Source organism: Sparus aurata, chromosome 13, assembly GCF_900880675.1.
Source record: "Sparus aurata chromosome 13, fSpaAur1.1, whole genome shotgun sequence".
Taxonomy (NCBI): Eukaryota; Metazoa; Chordata; class Actinopteri; order Spariformes; family Sparidae; genus Sparus; species Sparus aurata.
The window spans coordinates 35,301,271-35,325,269 of NC_044199.1; the positions used below are offsets into that span (position 1 = coordinate 35,301,271).

General features: G+C 47.0%; 1 protein-coding gene across 3 annotated transcripts in view; it reads left to right on the forward strand.

Annotated features, from left to right (window-relative positions):
* Positions 1–13,937, forward strand: part of emsy (EMSY transcriptional repressor, BRCA2 interacting) — a 22,981-nt gene extending 9,044 nt beyond the window's left edge. For 2 of the 3 annotated variants that reach the window (XM_030438334.1, XM_030438338.1), the window contains exons 14-20: positions 6,735–6,927; positions 7,017–7,184; positions 8,664–8,819; positions 8,962–9,122; positions 9,402–9,965; positions 11,067–11,465; positions 13,098–13,937. In XM_030438334.1, coding sequence (XP_030294194.1) covers positions 6,735–6,927; positions 7,017–7,184; positions 8,664–8,819; positions 8,962–9,122; positions 9,402–9,965; positions 11,067–11,465; positions 13,098–13,280 — 1,824 coding nt within the window. In that variant the 3' untranslated portion in view covers positions 13,281–13,937. The remainder of the gene's footprint in view (positions 1–6,734; positions 6,928–7,016; positions 7,185–8,663; positions 8,820–8,961; positions 9,123–9,401; positions 9,966–11,066; positions 11,466–13,097) is intronic. The other variant, XM_030438337.1, reaches the window with a different exon arrangement.
* The last annotated feature ends 10,062 nt before the right edge of the window (positions 13,938–23,999 follow it).

The following is a 23,999-nucleotide window of genomic DNA, read 5'->3' on the forward strand; positions in this document are numbered from 1 at the left end:
CAGTCAACTAACAATTATTCTCTTTCTTTAGTTTCTGTATCAGTCTTTCGGTCTCTTAAATGTCAGAACATTTTGAAAATGTGTCGATCAGAGTTTTCTTCTCAAACGTCACAAAGATATTCAGTTTACTGTCACAGAGGAGGAAAGAAAGCAGAAAATATTCCATCACAAGTTGACGTCACAGAATCAGGACTGTTAGCTTGAACAGTTAGCGGGTGGAACTGATGGATGAATCTTTGCCATTTGGACTTCTTGTTGACATTGAACCAGTTCAGACAGAAATGCCTGTTGAGCTGACCGGCAGCTAGTTTCAGACTGTGTGACGGTTCTGTGTGATGCTGAGCAAGTGATGAACTGCAGCTTCATACAGAAGAGTCCTGAACTAATTCAGTAAAACCAAACTGAGGAGCTGAAAGCAGCTGAAAGTGTCTGCAGAATCAGCTGAGGTCCTCCACAGATCTGTTCTTAGTGATGTTCTAGTTTATTTGTAATGGATCACGTGTGCTCAGTGCTGCCCCCTGTCAGAGCACAGCAGGCACCGTGTTCATGGAACCAGAGGTCTGTGGGTTTGTCTCACTTCCTGTGGATTTTTATTTAACTTGTGGAAACAATATTGGTTCTGTAGAAAATCAATGATTTGTGACTGATGTGGGATTTGAAAGTGATTTAAAGAGAAGAGGCCACAGAGAAGTGATAACCAGAGTGATATCTGACTGTCTGACTCGTCTCTGAGTGATTTGGGGGATTTTGAGTGTAAAGAAGAGAATATATTGTGACAGGGTGAATCCCAACACGCTGGTTTAGAGGTGGTGTTTAAACCTGCTGTATGAGTGTAAAGATCTAAAAAACTGAATGAGCATTATGTACATTTATATAATATTTGATTTCTGCTGAATGATCACATCCAAACACCACGTCATAGTTTGAAACCACGGAAATCTAAATTTAGCCAGAGTTCAGTTTCTGTTTCAGTTTGAAAGGGAAGCTGAGGTCAGTGAGTCAGTCGTAGTACTGACGCACAGCTCAGCGCCCACACTGACCTGCCGAGCTGTGAACCGTCAACCACATCTGACAGGACAGACAATCTGAAAACGTGTAAAACAGTTTCCAGTCATGACTGTTTACAGAAGCTGTGATATTAAACCAACGTAACATTAATGTATCTGATGGAAAAGCTGACAGAAACATGACTTATTGTTACTGAGTAAGAAACCTGCTGTTGTAATCTGTCAGTGACGAGAACAACTTGTTTTTCAGCGCAGTCGACCTGACGTCCGTCTGAACTTCACTCCTCATGTCAGGAACATTTGTTTTCCTCAGATTTAAGTTACTTTCTACAACATTTAGTTAGATTTAAAATATGTTCTGAATTTATTCTTTGTTTTAAACCATAAAGAAAAAAAACCGAATCTTTTTCCTTCTGTTAATTAATTGAACCTTCAGTATTGATAAATAACTAGTCCCCCCAGGAATCCGCGATTTCGCGATCGCGGAAATCACCGCAGATTTCTCGGCCGTCCACAGATTCAAAGATCTTCCGCGGAATATCACATTTTGCATGTAGTTTTCATCATGGCCGCGGTTAGCGACTGGCGACCACCAGGTAGCGATCTCAATGAAAGCACCCCCCGACAGCAAGTAACTTCAAGCTTGCAAATATTACAGCGGCTGAAAGAGTTAAACAGTATAAAGAACTACACGAGGATGGGGCAAGCTATTTTGCACACCATGCAACAAAGTCGTGGATCACAGAAGAAATTCAACAATAAGAGACCACTTGTCTTCCGCTAATCATCTGAAGCGAAAGATTGAAACTCCCGCAGACATTGCTTTAAAAAGACAGACGACCATAACAACAAGAATCGCGAGGCATAACATTGCTGCCGCGGAATCAAGAATTGCTCTCCGCGGAATTTAAACTTTTTCTCTGCAGATTCCTGGGGGGACTCAATAACTGATCAGGGCCGTATTCACAAAGAATCTTCAGGCTAAAAGTCGCTCCCAACAGGCGAATTTAGGAGCAACTCCTAAAAATAATGGGCGTGTCAGTCGTAACTTTAGGACTCCTAATTTTTGAAAATAAGAGTTATTCACAAAACATTTTAAGCCTAAAAGTAGCAGCTAAGTCTGGGAGACTTTAGAAGTAGTCCAGAGGACTCCTGACTCACTAAGACCTGGTCACAGCCGAATGTTCTGGAGACGCTAAATAACAGGGAATTATTAAAACGATGTCCGATGGACCGTGAAGGGATTGAAGTTGTGGTTGAGTTGGTGAGGGACGCAATAACGTCCCCAACCAACTGAAACAATCCAATAACGCCAGAGTTAAAATGTTTGGCAACACTCCGGTGTTTGGCTACGGGGAAAATGCAGCTCTTAGTATTACCTGGAGACCTCAAGTGATTTAGAAATGATCCCACCACGTCTGTGTTTCGTGCGGCGCATTCACACAGGATAAGTGAAGTCTGTGTTTTAACTCTAATTTACTGACATATTCCCCGGGTCGATCGCACCGGAGCCCTTACTGGAGCAGCACAACAGTTAGATATGGATAGTTTTAATATAATAACTGGTGAGCCTGTTGAAAGATGGAAACATGTTCCTTACCGCATGCTGCCATGCATGTAATCCATCTAATCATCTTTCCAGATTTCACTCTTCTGATGAGCCTCCTGAATTTGCACCCAAAATGCTGTCAGAACTTTCATTTATAATTCCCAACGTAGCCTCCATAATTCTCCACCGGGAAAAAGGCAGAAAAAGGTGGAAAACACAAAAAACCTTAAGAAAAACAAAAAACAACCCCAAATCACAGAGATGCTGATTCGTACAGGACTGATATTATCACATGACCTCTGTGTTTGGTGAAATATGGGAGGTAATTTGCGGTGGAATTTTTACTTTACAAATTACGGACATGGCAGATTCACACGGGATTAAGATCACAGACGACCTCCGCAATTATTACAGATTACTGGAGTTAAAAGCACTTAATTCTCCTCATAAATACATTTCTTTATCCAATATCTTTTCATAGGCTTTGTCATGGGCTTGTAGGCTACTTCCTTATTTTCCCTTCATGCATTGCGTAGCCTAAATGACTTTTCAATGGGCTGCCCTGTCACTCAACAGCCAATCACCGTTGTCACCGCTTCTAAGTGCGTCCTTATAAAATGACGTCATCCATAGCAACAGAGAGTTACTTCTAGTTTAGGAGTTCACTGTTTTCAGAACTAAAAGAAGGTCTCAGCGGCTTTGTGAATTACTCTTAAGAAACGACTCCTACATAAAAACTTTTAGTCCGATTTAGGAGTCCTCCTAACGTTAAGATAAAAGTCTTTGTGAATACGGGCCAATGTGTTTATTCAGCCACAGCAGCCAGGATGCATCTCATGGTTACATGATGATATACTGCCCCACTTTTACATGCGTTTCATAGAGCTGGGCGATGTGGACAACACTGTTATCACCATATGTTTTTTATCGATCGGATTAGTGTGGTTATCATGGATTTGGGGACTGGAATTATTTATAATTTATTTATTTTATTTATTTATAATTGTTTTATTTACATTAATTTTGTATAAATTGTACACATTGTGTACCTGTTTGGCTTGATATTTTATATTCATTCTTTGTTCTCAGGTGGGTAATTTGCAGAAGGTGCAATCCTTTTTTTGTAATGTTGTATTAAGAAAACAAAACCAAGGCCAAATGGCCTGTACTATTTAAGTTTGTATTCACAGTTTTACATGTTATACATGTTTTACAGTTGATTTAACTGTATTGTTGTTTAATTATTGGCACTGGCACTTAATTAATGGGCTTAGTTTTGGAGCCAAATGTTGGAGTTGGAATGAAAACCTCTGTTTTTTGAGAAATGCTTGATCATTTTACAGCCACATCATTTTTGTTATGCATTATTTGTTTTGGTTGTTTAGAAACACACAAAAAAAATTTATCTGATTAATCGATCGATAAAGTGCTAGATTAATCGATTACCAAAAGAATCGATAGCTGCAGCCCTAATCACGATATATATTTTAACAATAATAGTAATGTTGAATTCACAGTTTTAAGAGTATTCTCCTGAGGACAGAACCAAAAACAAACCAGAAGGTTAATTATGGTTTATAAAATACATTTATTTATTGTCAGTTACTAGATGACAAACATTCAACAGAACCAACCAACCACATGGCTTCATGTTAAACACTGAAGAAATAGCATTATGAATGTGTACAACAAACGTGTCTCAAACATTTTAGAGTTAGTTCACTGAACTGAACACTGACTAAAGAATGAAAAGTTAAATGTTGAGGATGATGTGGTTCTGCAGGATCTGATGTGGTTCTGTAGGATCTGATGTGGTTCTGCAGGATCTGATGTGGTTCTGTAGGACCTGATGTGGCTCTGCAGGACCTGATATGGTTCTGTAGGATCTGATGTGGTTCTGCAGGATCTGATGTGGTTCTGCAGGATCTGATGTGGTTCTGTAGGACCTGATGTGGTTCTGTAGGACCTGATGTGGTTCTGCAGGATCTGATGTGGTTCTGCAGGATCTGATGTGGTTCTGTAGGACCTGATGTGGTTCTGCAGGATCTGATGTGGTTCTGCAGGACCTGATGTGGTTCTGTAGGACCTGATGTGGTTCTGCAGGATCTGATGTGGTTCTGCAGGACCTGATGTGGTTCTGCAGGACCTGATGTGGTTCTGTAGGACCTGATGTGGTTCTGCAGGACCTGATGTGGTTCTGCAGGATCTGATGTGGTTCTGCAGGATCTGATGTGGTTCTGTAGGACCTGATGTGGTTCTGCAGGATCTGATGTGGTTCTGCAGGACCTGATGTGGTTCTGTAGGACCTGATGTGGTTCTGCAGGATCTGATGTGGTTCTGCAGGACCTGATGTGGTTCTGCAGGACCTGATGTGGTTCTGTAGGACCTGATGTGGTTCTGCAGGACCTGATGTGGTTCTGCAGGATCTGATGTGGTTCTGTAGGTCCTGATGTGGTTCTGTAGGACCTGATGTGGTTCTGTAGGACCTGATGTGGTTCTGCAGGATCTGATGTGGTTCTGCAGGACCTGATGTGGTTCTGCAGGATCTGATGTGGTTCTGTAGGTCCTGATGTGGTTCTGTAGGTCCTGATGTGGTTCTGTAGGACCTGATGTGGTTCTGCAGGACCTGATGTGGTTCTGTAGGTCCTGATGTGGTTCTGTAGGTCCTGATGTGGTTCTGCAGGACCTGATGTGGTTCTGCAGGTCCTGATGTGGTTCTGTAGGACCTGATGTGGTTCTGCAGGATCTGATGTGGTTCTGTAGGTCCTGATGTGGTTCTGCAGGATCTGATGTGGTTCTGTAGGTCCTGATGTGGTTCTGCAGGATCTGATGTGGTTCGGTCTGAGGTCCTGAATGTGGTTTCTGCAGGACCTGATGTGGTTCTGTAGGGTCCTGATGTGGTTCTGCAGGATCTGATGTGGTTCTGCAGGACCTGATGTGGTTCTGTAGGACCTGATGTGGTTCTGCAGGATCTGATGTGGTTCTGTAGGGTCCTGATGTGGTTCTGCAGGATCTGATGTGGTTCTGCAGGTCCTGATGTGGTTCTGCAGGACCTGATGTGGTTCTGTAGGTCCTGATGTGGTTCTGCAGGACCTGATGTGGTTCTGCAGGATCTGATGTGGTTCTGCAGGACCTGATGTGGTTCTGCAGGATCTGATGTGTGGTTCTGCCGGACCTGATGTGGTTCTGTAGGTCCTGATGTGGTTCTGCAGGATCTGATGTGGTTCTGCAGGATCTGATGTGGTTCTGCAGGACCTGATGTGGTTCTGCAGGACCTGATGTGGTTCTGCAGGATCTGATGTGGTTCTGCAGGATCTGATGTGGTTCTGCAGGACCTGATGTGGTTCTGCAGGACCTGATGTGGTTCTGTAGGACCTGATGTGGTTTCGGACGTGCGACCAGACCACATATCATCCCTGAGCTGCTCCACCTTGACCCTCGACCCTGCGTACAGCTGAGGGATGTTTGGCAGAGTGAACTTCATCATTAAAGCCCTGTTTTTAAACTGTGCTGACAGGCAGCATATCTGGAGCGGTACTGTACGTAAATGCGCTGGTTCTGTCTTTGTATCGCTCTTCTTCTCATTTGGGACAATGGCTGAAAAAGCAGCAGCGATTGTTTGTCGCAGTTAAGTTTGACTCGTAGAAGCAGTGGGGCTGGTCTGTTGGCTACTTGTGGGAGTCTGACACTAGCATGATAACACAAACTCATGCTTTCGGAGTTCTGTTTGGGTCGGTACCCGTTGAGATGATGGAAGGCCGGTTGGTGGCCGACACATTCTGCACCTGATGCTGGTCTTTGTCTTTGTAAGTTTCCTCACACTCGGTTGCGTTAGTGGACCTCTCATCTTGTGTCGACTTGACACACGGGTGGTCACCATCATTCTGAGCTGTTGTTAGTGGGAGGAGCCAGAACTACCTGCCTCAACCACATGCATTTGTGTCTCTGCTGTGTGACTGGCAGTTGGTTGGTGTGTTCTAGGGAGAGGAAAATGGACTCCAAAAAGCTGTATCGAAAATAAATGTCATAGATTTATCATTGTATTGTGAACATTTTTATCATGAAAATGATTGAGATCATTTTCTCGCCCAGCCCTACGCTTGTAATTGATGATAAAGGATCAATAATACGTGTATGTGCTGCGTCTCCACTCCGTCTGCTCCTCTGTTTCCCTTCAGGTTCTGATCAAACCGAAGCCGGTATTCCAGACGGCGCTGGTGAGCGAACATACCAGGCAGCTGGTGACGGAGACGCTGCAGCAGGTGACTCGATCGGCTGACCTGAGTCAAGCTCAGACCTCTGGACACGACGGGTCCACAAAGGAAGAGTCCAGTAGCTCCACAGGAGAGACGTCTCACGGCAGCGCTCAGGGTACCTTCAGTTTACTGTATCCTTTAACAAGAGATGACCCGCTCACAAGAACCAGAAGTTTAACTGTCACTGTTCCCATCATCCCTCAGAGCCTCAGCCTGTAGTGCACGTGGTGTCCTCCAGAGAGCAGGATTGGACAGAACAGGAAGTGTCTGTGGAGTCCAGTCCCACCATCATCTACCAGGAGGTCCCTGCTGGAGAGGCCCAGTCTGCCACGTCCACCATTAAAGCCCTGCTAGAGCTGCAGCAGACCACAGGTGAGGAGATGGAGGTGGGACTAACTGTATCACCTGCATCACCTGTACACCTCTGTGGAGCTGCTGACCTTGACTAACAGTTGTCACGGTGACAACGTTGTCAGGCTGCACTTTCACAGTGAGCTCATCAAACCTGTAGAACTGGTTGATGAGTCGATGGCAGAGAAAGATTTCCAGGGAACAGTCTGTAGATGAGTGTGATTCCCCAGAAGTGATACATGTGATCCAGCTCAGCCTGCAGAGTCTAGTCTGTCACCACACTCAAAACCTGGACCTACCTTACCCACAATGCAGCTGAGCCACTGAGTGACATTACTGGAGGCAGTTTATCAGATAACACTCAGCGTCCTCTGGAGACACAAAGACTGTATACCACTTTTTTACAGATGCAGTAAACTCACTTTAAAGTGTAAAACTGATGGAGTGACCCTTTAAAGGGATAGTTGGTGTTTTTTGAAGTGGGGTCATATAAAGTACATATCTATAGTCGATCTGTTTCCTGCCGTAATCACTGATCAGCGCAGCCTCAGTTTGGAGCAGCAGAGAGCCGCTCCAGCCCAGACGCTCAGCTTTGTACTGCAGTGAACGGGTCCAGAGAAAAAGAGAATTTAACCACCTAAAACAAGGCTCACCTAAAAAAATCTATAACAGTTCAAATGTACGTTGTATAGAGAAAAATCACACCGCTTTACATCACCGTCAGACCGGCCTTTCTTTTGGCACTACATTTTCTCAACCGTTTAACCTCCGTATCCCTACGCATTTGCGCTAATGCGTAGGGATACGGAGGTTCTTCGGTCTGTTAAGCTTCGTTTTTATCGAAAGTAAACCTCTCGTTCAGCAGCTGCGCCTCGCACTGTATTTTGCCGCTTGCAAATCACCTGTTGCCCAGTTGTGCGGTCTGACGGTGATGTAAAGCGGTGTGAATTTTTCTCTATACAACGTACACTTGAACTGATAAAGATGTTTTAGGTGAGCCTTGTTTTAGGTGGTTAAATTCTCTTTTTCTCTAGACTCTGTTCACTGCAGTACAAAGCTGAGCGTCTGGGCTGGAGCGGCTCTCTGCTGCTCCAAACTGAGGCTGCGCTGATCAGTGATTACGGTAGGAAACAGATCGACTATAGATATGTACTTTATATGACCCCACTTCAAAAAACACTAACTATCCCTTCAATGTGTTACTGCTCTCACTGTAGCTGCTGTGAGAGGACAGACGTCTTCACAGTGAAACTCTGCTTTGTTCTCTTTATCTCTGTTAGGACACCATCACTTAGACTCAAAACTTCCTGCACAGATGTTTCACATTAAAAGCCTCTCAGTGGGTCAGAGGCCATGATCTCTTTCTCTGCTGGCAGGCTTTTAATGTGAAACATGTGCAGGAAGTGTTGAGTTTCATTAGCAGCAGCTTCACACCAGGTTAAACAGTTTCTGACAGAATCAGAATATCATAACTTGTAGTGTTGTGGTTGCTGTGTGCAGTGAAGGAGAAGGGGGAGGCCAAACCCAGACAGCACACCATCGACCTCAGTCAGATGGCCGTCCCCATCCACCTGAGCCAGGAGAAGAAGACGAGCCCCGAGTCCCCGAGACCCTCCAGCTCAGAGGCCGAGGCCAGCACAGAGTACACCGCAGCAGGTACCGTGTGTGTGTGTGTGTGTATATGTGTGTGTGTGTGTGTGTGTGTATATATATGTGTATACATGACGTCATCTACAGAGAGCACTTCCTGTTTCGATTCAGAATTTCACTGGAACAAACTCTGTGTGTGTTATTCCAGGTAAAATCAGCAAAGTGGGCGTGTCCTTGGAGGGTGATGACATGGTCATGTCATCCAATCAGCTGCCGGCAAAGCCTTCCAAAAGTAGCAGCAGTCAGGTGGTTACCGTGGTAACCAAACCAGCTGTTGTGTCTGCAGCTGTTTCACACGTCACTCACATGGTGAGGACACACACACACACACACACACACACACACACTCCTCTGGTTTTTGTGAACATGAGACAGTGTGATCTATCAGAACCGTCAGCAGAACCTTGTCGCGTTCATGTAGTTTGTACAGCTTGTTGGACACAATCTATAAGTAAGTCTGCAGATGTCCTCTAACATTTACCTTCAAACACGCTGTGAGCGTTGAATATTAGATGTTTAAGTGGTCTTGTGTTGCTGCTTCATCGTGTCATCGTACTGACTTCTTCTTCTGTGGTGTCTGTGTGTCAGCCCTCTGACAGTAAGCCTGAGTCAGTTGTGGAGGTCAGTGAGATGGAAGGAGACACGCTGGACCCTCAGACTGGTTTGTTTTACCGCTCCAGCCAATCAGCTGCTGACCCTGCGAAGCAGACCAGCCTGTCTGCAGCCAGCCAGCCTGCCCTGAGTCAGACAGAAAGCTCCGCCTCCATCCAGCCTCCACCGCCACCGCCGCAGCTACATAGCAAACCTCAGCTCAGCCAGCCCTCCTCCTCCTCCTCCTCAACCTCCTCCTCCACTTCCTTCTCCTCCACTCCTCCTCAGACCAAGAAGCTCCCAAAGCTCAGAGAGCAGAGCCAGCCCAAAGTCCAGACCCTGACCCCGAGTCCCAAAGACCGACCTGTGACGGCAACAGCTCAGACCGGTACAAAGGTCAGCAGCCTGGGAACGCCAACCAAATCTCTGCTGACGCCACAGCTCCCAAAACTCCAGCAGGCCCCGACCTCCCTCCACAGACCGCTGCACACCGTCATGTCCCACCCTCCTCCGCTGCAGGCACACCACCCGGTCAGCACGGACAAGACCGCCTCCAGCCAGGTGAGTGTGACACCTGACACTGTGATGCTTGTTCTGTCAGCAGGAGGAAATCCCCTCTGTGTTCAGTGACGTGTAGAGACACACCTTCAGGTGATTTACTGGATTATAAAGTACCCGAGGTCGTCATCGGGAATTCCTCTTCATCTTAGAAATTCCTGCTTTAACTTAATTCCCTGATCATCATCACGCCACTTTGTCTTCAGAGAGCTGATGGGATCGGTCCATGTGAAGCTGCCGGGGTTTTCTACTTCCTGTTAGATACATGAGAACATTTCCCTTCATGTTAACCTTGAAGAGGCTGCAGACTGATGAGCACGTGAAACCCATTAATGAGAGTAAGAGGCGCTGCTTCTCTTCCCTGTTTGAAGAGTCAGAGAAATCTCCTTTAAATACTGGAAACTTTGCTGTCACGCTGGAGCTCCATGTCTGCATGAGATCGTTAGGCGGCTGTGGCTCAGGGGAACAGCCAGCGTGTCCAAGTGTCCTTGGGCAAGATACTGAACTCCAAACTACTCCTGACGTGCTGCTCAGCAGCTTGCGTGGCAGCCGCCACCATTAGTGTGTGAATGTATGTATGAATTACTGTAAGTCGCTTTGGACTAAAGTTTCTGATAAATGTAAATCAGGAGCAGCAGGATGTGTGAGGCAGAGCTGGGTGCTGTGTTCAAAGATGGCTCCCTGTTGATTCCTGTGAAAGTCTCACAGTGTTCATATGCTGAACAATCCTCTGTGAGCTCCAGCACTGTTTCCTGTGTTTGAGCCCAATGAGCATGCTCAGTGAGTCTGCCTGTAGCTGAGCTGGTCGACAGGGTGAACGTCAGAGACTTCCTGTGTCCGAGTCAGCAGACTTCCTGTTTGCTCCCTGCACACATGAACAGGATGAAGTCATTTAAACAGACTGTCAGACCGACACGCTGGACTGAGCAATAAAACATGAGCATGAAGAGAGACGTCCAGAGACGTGTGTGACGTTTAATTCAACGTTTCACAGCCTCTGTTTCAATAACTGTAATCTGTGTGTGTGTCTGTGTGTGTCTGTTGTACAGTTGGAGTTATTTTATTTCTGCTGTGTTAATTCCATGTTAATTATCTCCACCACAGCAGCCAATCATCACACAGAGCGCCACCGTCACTAAGATCACCTTTGGCTCCTCCCACCACTCATCTCCGGTCTTCAGCAGCGGCGAGGCCACAGCCAAGCTGATCCCCGAGTCGAGCTCTGGGCCATCGGGAGAGAAGCCGTCGGTGTCGGACATCCTGAAGATCTCCATGATGGAGGCGGAGATCGACCCCAGCACAGAGCCCATGGTGGTGGACTCGTCCAGTGACTGCGGTCCTCTGGGGAAGAGCCTGGAGGTCCAGACCGTGTCGGGGACTCTGGACTCAGGACAGTTCATCAGCAGCTCAGGAGCCTCCATCCACCACACCAAGAGCCAGCAGTTCAGCTGCATGCCGGGCCTGACAGCCCAGAGGAGCAAGGAGGACGTGGAGGTCATCGAGGTAACATACTGCACATTTGTATTTTTTATTTTTTTTCAAACACAATTTTTATTGAACAAGTTTTGCAAAGCACGAAAAAGACAAAAAAGACAAAAACGATACAAAACAGAAGGGTACAACATCGAAACAACACAAGGTGAAGACAGGCAGCTAAAAACAATAAGTAATGAGACCAACGTTAAAATTAGATAACAAACAGACTAAGCCAAAATAAATTGATAAATAAGACAAGGGTTTCAGGCAGCATGTATTGGAAAGCCAACTCTGCATCTGGGATGCTGTATATAGGCATCTTCATCATGACGAGTGATACTATTCCCCTGCCGCCCTCCAGGCCAAATCCATCAGTCCTGATTTCATCCTCTGGGCTTTAGCAGGTCCCAGGTATTCAAAGAAAAAGGGTCCCAAATCCTGTAGAATGTGAGGGGTTTGTCCTTAAAGGCCGTGGAAAAGGCTTCAAAAGGGACGATGTTGTCACAGTACACAACCATTGATTTAGGGTTGGGGCTTTATCAGAGATCCACATGAGTAAAATACAGGCAACTCATCAGGCAAGTCCAACACACAAGTCCTGGCTCCCAGATGTAACGGGCACTTAAAGATCTTATCAAGCTGTTGAGCAATTGTGATCCAAAACTGCTGGATATGGGAGGCAGCTCCACAAGCAATGAAAAAAGGTGCCAACAGCCGATTGACATTTAGTACAAAGATCTGATATGGCAGGATTCATTCTGTGTCTGACCTCAGGAGTAATATAAAGACGATGTCAAATCTTAAATTGTCTCTCCCAGGCTGAATAGAAGCTAAGACACTGGATGGCTGGCTACACAGGGCAGCCCAGTCCTCTGGTTTTATCATAGTGTCAAGGTCAGATTCCCATTTGCCTTTAACTTTATCAGAGTTGTCCTCCTTGAAGCCGCACAGTATCCACCAACAGAGACTCCACGGGAGAGATGGCAGGTCCCCCACAGAACACTTTTAACTTGGACAGGATAAAATTCCAAACCTGCAGATATTTAAGAAAGTCACTATTGGAGACACCAAACTTGTTCTTAACTTGCTGAAATGTGAGGACTGAGCCAGCCCGAACATCCCCAACCACCCAGTCGGCCAGACCAGCCCGAAGGCCAGGTGGGAAGTCTGGATTATCATGAAGAGGGGTTAATAGCGAAAAACAATTATTGTACCTTTCCAACTTCCTGACCTGCCTCCAAATATTTAACATATTCCTTAAGACCAAATTGGCATTTATCAATAACTTTTTCAGGGGAAATATACAACAGGTTGCGCGGGGGGATTCCATCCAAAGAGGCTGATTCACGGCTGAGCCAAGTAGAGTTAGAGTCCTTTAAGATCCATTCCACAAGATACTTATGCACATTTGTATTTAATATTTCTGCGTGTGATGTATGACGGAGCAGAAGTGGGTCAGTCCGGAGGTCTGACCTCAGACTACGATCACTACATAGACAACCAAAGACATTACGTTTGGAGCTTCACAGTAAAACATGGCTTCACTGACATCTTCACAAAGTGTTGAACTATTACTTGATTGTGATAAAGTCAACAGTAGTTATTGTGATCTGTCAGTGCGAAACGTTTTGAACTGACAGAACCCTGAATGTGTTTCAGGTGATCCCTCAGTACTCCATCCTGCCCGACTCCAGCCAGTCCAACGTGGTGGTGGAGCCCAGCGGCTTCCTGGAGATCACCAACTACACCAGCCAGCAGCTGGAGGAGGACAGCCCCATGGAGCAGGAGGTGGACAGCAGCAACGACGAGGCCGCCGCAGCCAGTCCTCCTGACCAGCCGTAGAGCCGGTGAGGTGGCAGAGCTGATCCGTTGGATCAGAACAGAGACCGACCAGCTGTTCTATAGATGAAGAGCAGAACTGCTTTCTGTGTAAATATGAGTTTGTTTCCTGCCTCAGCTGACGGCTCTCCAGTTTCTCACTGTCAGTGAGGTAAACCATCAGTTTGAGTTGGACCGCGGCCTCCACACACCCGTCACGTCGTGGGTCCAGTGGGTCCAGTGGGTCCAGTGGGTCCAGTGGGTCCCGTGGGTCCCGTGGGTCCAGTGGGTCCCGTGTTTGTCCTGCAGAACTCTGTTGGATAAAATCACCTGGGCTGCAGACTCATGTTCACCTGAAGCTCTGAAGCTCTTACACATGAACAGTGTTTGACTCTTCTTCTGACTCAAGGACCGAGCCGGATCAGACTGAATATGGACATGGACCAGGACCAGGACCAGGACCAGAACCGAGTCTGACATGTGTTCCAGCTGTTGACTGTGACTGATGTAATAAACATGGAGCTTTTGTTTTGTAAGATACATTTTGGAGATGAGTCGTTGCTGTCAGTTCACTTTCTTTCTGTTTCCACTGCGCTGCGTTTGTTTTCTACCTTTTCAGACTTGACGACTCGTTGATGAAATCATTTAACCTGCACAATAAACCAGCTGAGGAGACGTGTCGGGCTGCGTCATTCAAACAGAACCAGGTCACGCTGAAAACTGGTCAGACATGTTGAAGACCTACAGCTCTTCTGCTCTCCATCATCTTTCAGTCACATTTAGTTTTAATGTGAAGAAGTTTCCTTTTAAGTTAAAAGCTATTCAAATTAAATCGATTCTTTTCTTTTCTTTCATTAAAATATCCAGAATAAAATAATCTGTGAATATGGTTCATGTCACTGCTGCTCGCGGGAGGAGCCTGAAGTTTCTACATCACAGCTGTCGTGTTCTGAAGCATGACGAGATGCAGGCTCATGATGTCACTCAGTGCAGCTGACGTACCCGAGTCTCTCCTCACACACAACTCCTCACTGTCTGTTACTGTAAATGTAGACCAACCAAACTGACTCAGGAACTGTCTTCCTTCATTCAACCTCCCTCTGCACGCACACACACAGACACACCTGCATTGATCAACTGTCAGCTGATCAATAACAATTGTCAGCTGGATGTGCTGATGCGTTCACATGATGGTTGAAATCAGTGGCTGTGATCAGAGGATCAAATGTTGACTCCTCCAACAGTCAGACGTCAGTTGACATCATAAACCAACCAGTCATGACTTCGGTCAGGTGTGTTGTGATGTCATGTTCAGTTATCCTGCAGTGTGAGTGATGTCATTGATCCAGACTGGACTTTGGTTCAGAACAAAATCTGGATTCAGATTTATTAAACAAAACTGGACTGAAGCTGTGAGAGCAGCAAGTTACAGAGAAAATAACAGTTCTGCTCTCATTCATGTGAGACAGACTTCCTACAACACAGACAGACACAGACAGACACAGACACAGAGGGACAGACAGACACAGACAGACAGACAGACACAGACAGACACAGACAGACAGACAGACACAGACAGACACAGAGGGACAGACAGACACAGACAGACAGACAGACACAGACAGACACAGACAGACACAGAGGGACAGACAGACACAGACAGACAGACACAGACAGACAGACACAGACACACAGACAGACACAGACACACACAGAGACACAGACAGACACAGAGGGACAGACAGAGACAGACAGACAGACACACACAGACAGACAGACAGAGACACACAGAAAGACACAGAGACACACAGACAGACAGACAGACAGACAGACACAGACAGACACACACAGACAGACAGAGACAGACACACAGACACAGACACACACAGAGACACAGACAGACACAGACAGACACAGACGCAGAGGGACAGACAGACAGAGACAGACAGACACAGAGGGACAGACAGAGACAGACAGACACACACAGAGACACAGACAGACACAGAGGGACAGACAGACAGAGACAGACACACACAGACACACACAGACACACACAGAGACACAGACAGACACAGAGGGACAGACAGAGACAGACACACACAGACAGACACAGACAGACAGACAGACAGACAGAGACAGACAGACAGAGACAGACAGACAGACAGAGACAGACACACACAGACACACTCAGACAGACACACACAGACAGACAGACACAGACAGAGACAGACAGACAGGGACACAGACAGACACACACAGACAGACAGACAGGGACACAGACAGACAGAGACAGACACAGACAGACAGACAGACAGGGACACAGACAGACAGAGACACACACAGACAGACAGAGACAGACACAGACAGACAGACACAGACAGAGACAGACAGACAGGGACACAGACAGACAGACAGGGACACAGACAGACAGGGACACAGACAGACAGAGACAGACAGACACAGACAGACAGACACAGACAGAGACAGACAGACAGGGACACAGACAGAGACAGACAGACAGACACAGACAGAGACAGACAGACAGGGACACAGACAGACACACACAGACAGACAGGGACACAGACAGACAGAGACAGACACAGACAGACAGACAGGGACACAGACAGACACACACAGACAGACAGAGACAGACACAGACAGACAGACACAGACACACAGACAGACAGACAGACACACACAGACAGACAGACACAGACACACAGAAAGACACAGAGACACACAGACAGACAGACAGACAGACAGGCACAGACAGACACACACAGACAGACAGAGACAGACACACAGACACAGACACACACAGAGACACAGACAGACACAGACAGACACAGACGCAGAGGGACAGACAGACAGAGACAGACAGACACAGAGGGACAGACAGAGACAGACAGACACACACAGAGACACAGACAGACACAGAGGGACAGACAGACAGAGACAGACAGACACAGACACACACAGACACACACAGAGACACAGACAGACACAGAGGGACAGACAGAGACAGACACACACAGACAGACACAGACAGACAGACAGACAGACAGAGACAGACAGACAGACACAGACAGAGACAGACAGACAGGGACACAGACAGACACACACAGACAGACAGACAGGGACACAGACAGACAGAGACAGACACAGACAGACAGACAGACAGGGACACAGACAGACAGAGACACACACAGACAGACAGAGACAGACACAGACAGACAGACACAGACAGAGACAGACAGACAGGGACACAGACAGACAGACAGGGACACAGACAGACAGGGACACAGACAGACAGAGACAGACAGACACAGACAGACAGACACAGACAGAGACAGACAGACAGGGACACAGACAGAGACAGACAGACAGACACAGACAGAGACAGACAGACAGGGACACAGACAGACACACACAGACAGACAGACAGGGACACAGACAGACAGAGACAGACACAGACAGACAGACAGGGACACAGACAGACACACACAGACAGACAGAGACAGACACAGACAGACAGACAGGGACACAGACAGACACACACAGACAGACAGGGACACAGACAGACAGAGACAGACAGACACAGACAGACAGACACAGACAGAGACAGACAGACAGGGACACAGACAGAGACAGACAGACAGACACAGACAGAGACAGACAGACAGGGACACAGACAGACACACACAGACAGACAGACAGGGACACAGACAGACAGAGACAGACACAGACAGACACACACAGACAGACAGAGACAGACACAGAGACACAGAAAGACACAGAGACACACAGACAGACAGAGAGAGAGACAGAGACAGAGAGTTGATGATTATTGATAATAATAGATCTTATTGTGTAATGATGTCACTCAGGCTGTGTGATCATTAAACACAGATCAGGTTCTGTTGAGTGCCAGCGGCCTGGTTCTGGCCTCATACACTCATTATCTGAGTTCTTCACTGGGCCTGAACATTTGTTGGGCTCCTGCAGGCTGATAGAAAACATGTTTCTGACTTCACACTGAGTGTTGGAGCCACGTTCAGTGTTCTGGGTTCTGGGTTCTGGGTTCTGAGCGGAGCTGCTGGAGGTTTCTCTGTTGGCTCTGCTCTCTTATTAAACCTTAATGCTCCCTCCTGGTTCAGTTTTTCCTCCTTGTGTTGAAAGTGATCGTAGGACTCCTGGGGGCTCCTGGGGGCTCATGTCCAGCCCTCTCACTCTGATTGGTTGGCCTGGACCTGCACACATGTGGTTCTGTTTAGGAGCCTGCTGACTTACCGTCCTCCACCCTGCAGCCATGATGGATTCATGTAGCTGAAGTCTGGGAGGATCACTGGGTTTACTGTGATCTGCTGACTCACCTGACTGAACTCCACGTGTTTCTGCTCTGATGCATAAAGAAACACCACATCAGGTCTCAAGTATTCTCTGGAACTCAAAGAAACTTTTATTAACAGCTGTGATTAACAGCTTTCTGTATGTGGACACTGATGCTAAGCTAACATGCTAACACTAGAGGAGTCAGTATGTTTCACAGGAAATGTGTGTTGAATCATGAACAGTGTTTAAAACGGCTCCAGATGTCTGAGTCTGGTTTACATCAACACTTTTCTCTTTCACATGTTAGCATGTTAGCATGCTAACATCACAGTGATTTTCATTACAACAGCCTATGTGCTAATATTATTTACATAAGGGATAATGCCTGACGAGGTGTCGACACCTCGAAGGGCATTATCCCGCTCATAACATGGTCACTTGCCACAGAAAAGAAATTAACACCATTCATTTATATTTTCATGCGTTTTACAATCAAAATATATATATGATGTTTTTTACAAGCCATAATTAAGTTTCCATACTAACACCTGAGGGTGTGACTAATACCTGGAACAATCATTACTCTCCCGTAAGATTCTTATGCAACGGAAACGTTGTTCACTCCTCCAGTAAATAGGACGGATCATAGATACGACTTGGCAGCGGGAGATATTCTAGTCCTCTCAGCCATGAGCCAGAAAGCTAACGCTATGCTAGCAAGATTCAAAGTCAATAACATAACAACCTGTTTGGTTGACAAACAGTAAATATAATTTGACAGTATGTTTAACGACAAGACTAGCTAGCTAACCAGTCATGTCATTTTCCCCAAATCAATATCAAGATTTTCCTGAACAAATGACCGGCCGTGTGTAACGTTACTGTGGCGTTACTGTATTCCCCCAGACCCTGGTATAATAAACATTAACAATGTTCCTCCCTACAGATAATGCCAGCATGTTGTAGCTCACATGCACCACAAAAAAGTTAGCATGCTAACGGGCAGGGTCAGTCTCGGTCTGCGAGGACACTGAGGTGTCTCTGTGTCTCACTGAGGGGATTCGTCCATCTTTAGATGTCAACAGCTGTGTTCAGGGGCACAACTAGCTCTTCAGTTGATCACTTCACTAAAGCAGTTTACATTAACACACCCGGTGTGCTCCATGTCTGTCCTCACCTGTACTGACCCACCTCCTCACTCTGAGCTCCTCCAACAGAGATGTAAAGATGGATGAATGCAGAATCAGGATCACATCCGGGCCTGTTGCTGTAGAACTGGTGTGTGTTCTGTCTCTCAGGACCGGGTTGCTCGAGTGAAAATCTGGCAGCTCAGTGTTGGAGTCAGTGTCAGAGATCAGCATGCAGGATGTGTGGAGAAGAGATGTGGACACAGGCTGATACAGGAGACTGCAGTAAAGACAGAAAGACCCGGAGTCTTCATCAGTCCTGAAAATCTGATCAAACTTTTTGAATGTTGTCTTTGACTCAGGTAGTGGACGTCCTCCAGATAAGTCAGACTTTTGATTGAGATCTACAGAGAGATGGTGTGTTTGTTTGAACCATGTAGGAAAAAGATTTCAGGGAGTTTCCTCCAACATATCTTCAATCATTTATCATCGGGCAGAGAAACATTCCTGCAGCTTGACTTTACTGACTTCTGCTCTGTTCGCTCTGAATCACAGCGAAGCTTCAGCCCTACGTTTACAAAACTCGTCTCCAGACTCAACAGAAAACAGCTTCTTTAAATCAGGAAGTGTTCATTATGCTGTCAGATGATTCACAGCTGATCTTCACTGATCAGTTAGTCAGAAGAGTTCAGTGAGTTATTGAGGTTAAAAACCACAAACTTTAACATGTTAGCACACAGCTGGACATGGAGCAGAGCAGCGTGTTAAGGCCCCCACACACCGCCCAGACGTCCAACTGCCTTATCCGACCACTCTGTTGCCTCTCGTCTGACACGTTCGGCAGAAAAGTTGCATTGAACACACCGCTTCCACGTGCTGCCAGCTCCACAGTAGCGTGTACGTTCTGCGCTTGCGCGAGATGCAATAAGCGGGTGGCGCTTGTGTTTAAGACGCTGGACTAGAGGTTTATGCACGCAACTCTCTTTACTTTCGATCAAAACGAAACTTAGTCTCGTGCCAGTACTCCAAAACATAAAAACAAGAAATGACGGAACGAAGTGCGTAGAAAACCAATGCGCACACAGTATTCCGCCCCTCCCACACACCGCGCTGATTTGCTAGCACACCGCCAATCAGAGGATCCAATGGCTCGGACGTCCGACGGCCTTACTCCTCCGAAAGCTTCCGACGCAGCTGAACACACCAAACATATTTGTTCCCGACCTCGTCCGAGTCTCCCCGAACGCTTCAGACGTCCAACGGTTGGGCCGGTGCGTGGGGGCCTTTTGCTCAGGCTGAGCTGCACACAGTGTCCACTAGGGGTGGGGGAAATAATCGATTCTTAAATTAATCGCGACGCGGACTGAATCAATTTACAAAAGTCAAAAATCTATTTTTCTGAATGCTAATTGACAACGTAATGTTGACGGAATGCAAGAGGCGGAACTCGTAATTGTAGAAGTGCAGCGCCCAGGCAGTCGATGGTGTGCACATAACAAAAAAACACGAGATGGCTCAGCGCAAACATGCAACCAACAGCCTCCGCTTTAAAGGCAAGCGTTTGGATCATGGTTGTAGTTGCTTCCAGCTAGAGGACCATCGAGCAAGCAATATCAAATTTTCCACCCAACTTGGAAAGAGCGAAGCAAATTACAAACTCTACCGCAACTTTGATTGCCGAGGACTTGCATCTGTATTCAGTCGCGCTTTGTTGCGCACCGCTTGCATTTCAACACGTTGTGCAAAAAGTTGTTGCACAATGTGTTGAAATGCAGGCAGCATGAAGTAGCATAGCATCGGGATCTGCTGCCTATCACTCATAACAGGAGGATTTTGTGATAGGAGAAGTCTTATTCTTACCTTTGACTGAGAGGAGAGAAAAATTAATCTGTTCATTTTTTTTATAATCAATGACCAAAAGTAGTCATGTGTTAGTATGAGAGTTGATGCATAGGTCCATAATGGGTTGAAATGCAAGCTGCATTGATTATTGCACTTAAAGCTTTTTTATGTTTATACAGTTTGCAGTATACTCTTTAACTCTCAGGGATGTGCTCATTGCCTGAAACAGGAGGATTCTGTGTTCAGGTCAAATCTATTTGTGACAAAGAAAAGCCTTTTCTTTCATAAAATATAAAAATAATTAAATATTAAGCTAATTAATCTGTTGATTGTCTTTGATGATCACCACAAAAGTAGGAAGTGATTTGCAAACTCAGATTTGATTATAATAATAATAAATATTATTATTATTAGAGACACAGTGTCCACACAGTGTCCACACAGTATCCACACAGTGTCCACACAGTGTCCACACAGTATCCACACAGTATCCACACAGTGTCCACACAGTATCCACACAGTGTCCACACAGTGTCCACACAGTGTCCACCGATGTGTCCACACGGTGTCCACACGGTGTCCACACAGTGTCCACACAGTGTCCACACAGTGTCCACACGGTGTCCACACAGTGTCCACACAGTGTCCACCGATGTGTCCACATGGTGTCCACACGGTGTCCACCGATGTGTCCACACAGTGTCCACATGGTGTCCACACAGTGTCCACACGGTGTCCACACAGTATCCACACAGTGTCCACACAGTGTCCACCGATGTGTCCACATGGTGTCCACACAGTGTCCACACAGTATCCACACAGTGTCCACACGGTTTCCACACACAGTATCCACACAGTGTCCACACAGTGTCCACACAGTGTCCACACAGTATCCACACAGTGTCCACACAGTATCCACACAGTGTCCACACAGTGTCCACACAGTGTCCACCGATGTGTCCACACAGTGTCCACACAGTGTCCACACAGTATCCACACAGTGTCCACACAGTGTCCACACAGTGTCCACACAGTATCCACACCGTGTCCACACGGTTTCCACACACAGTATCCACACAGTATCCACACAGTGTCCACACAGTATCCACACAGTATCCACACAGTGTCCACACAGTGTCCACACAGTGTCCACACACAGTGTCCACACAGTGTCCACACAGTATCCACACACAGTGTCCACACAGTATCCACACAGTATCCACACAGTATCCACACAGTGTCCACACACAGTGTCCACACACAGTGTCCACACAGTATCCACACACAGTGTCCACACAGTATCCACACAGTGTCCCCACAGTATCCACACAGTGTCCACACAGTATCCACACAGTATCCACACAGTGTCCACACACAGTGTCCACACAGTATCCACACAGTGTCTACACAGTATCCACACAGTGTCCACACACAGTGTCCACACAGTATCCACACAGTGTCCACACAGTGTCCACACAGTGTCCACACAGTATCCACACAGTGTCCACACAGTGTCCACCGATGTGTCCACATGGTGTCCACACAGTGTCCACACAGTGTCCACACAGTATCCACACAGTGTCCACACAGTGTCCACCGATGTGTCCACATGGTGTCCACACAGTGTCCACACAGTGTCCACACAGTGTCCACACAGTATCCACACCGTGTCCACACGGTTTCCACACACAGTATCCACACAGTATCCACACAGTGTCCACACAGTATCCACACAGTATCCACACAGTGTCCACACAGTGTCCACACAGTGTCCACACACAGTGTCCACACAGTGTCCACACAGTGTCCACACAGTATCCACACCGTGTCCACACGGTTTCCACACACAGTATCCACACAGTGTCCACACAGTGTCCACACAGTATCCACACAGTATCCACACAGTATCCACACAGTGTCCACACAGTGTCCACACAGTATCCACACAGTATCCACACAGTGTCCACACAGTGTCCACACAGTGTCCACACACAGTGTCCACACAGTGTCCACACAGTATCCACACAGTGTCCACACAGTATCCACACAGTGTCCACACAGTATCCACACAGTGTCCACACACAGTGTCCACACAGTGTCCACACACAGTATCCACACAGTATCCACACAGTGTCCACACAGTATCCACACAGTGTCCACACAGTATCCACACACAGTGTCCACACAGTATCCACACACAGTGTCCACACAGTATCCACACAGTATCCACACAGTATCCACACAGTGTCCACACACAGTGTCCACACAGTATCCACACAGTGTCCACACAGTATCCACACCGTGTCCACACAGTGTCCACACAGTATCCACACAGTGTCCACACAGTATCCACACAGTGTCCACACAGTATCCACACCGTGTCCACACAGTGTCCACACAGTATCCACACAGTGTCCACACAGTATCCACACAGTGTCCACACAGTATCCACACCGTGTCCACACAGTGTCCACACAGTATCCACACACAGTGTCCACACAGTATCCACACAGTGTCCCCACAGTATCCACACAGTATCCACACAGTGTCCACACAGTATCCACACAGTATCCACACAGTGTCCACACACAGTGTCCACACAGTATCCACACAGTGTCTACACAGTATCCACACAGTGTCCACACACAGTGTCCACACAGTATCCACACAGTGTCCACACAGTATCCACACAGTGTCCACACAGTATCCACACAGTGTCTACACAGTATCCACACAGTGTCCACACAGTATCCACACAGTGTCCACACAGTGTCCACACAGTGTCCACACAGTATCCACACAGTGTCCACACAGTATCCACACAGTGTCCACACAGTGTCCACCGATGTGTCCACATGGTGTCCACACAGTGTCCACACAGTATCCACACCGTGTCCACACGGTTTCCACACACAGTATCCACACAGTATCCACACAGTGTCCACACAGTGTCCACACAGTATCCACACAGTGTCCACACAGTGTCCACACAGTATCCACACCGTGTCCACACGGTTTCCACACACAGTATCCACACAGTATCCACACAGTATCCACACAGTGTCCACACAGTGTCCACACAGTGTCCACACGGTTTCCACACACAGTATCCACACCGTGTCCACACAGTGTCCACACAGTGTCCACACAGTATCCACACAGTATCCACACAGTGTCCACACAGTGTCCACACAGTGTCCACACACAGTGTCCACACAGTGTCCACACAGTATCCACACAGTGTCCACACAGTATCCACACAGTGTCCACACACAGTGTCCACACAGTGTCCACACAGTGTCCACACAGTATCCACACCGTGTCCACACGGTTTCCACACACAGTATCCACACCGTGTCCACACAGTGTCCACACAGTGTCCACACAGTATCCACACAGTATCCACACAGTGTCCACACAGTGTCCACACAGTGTCCACACA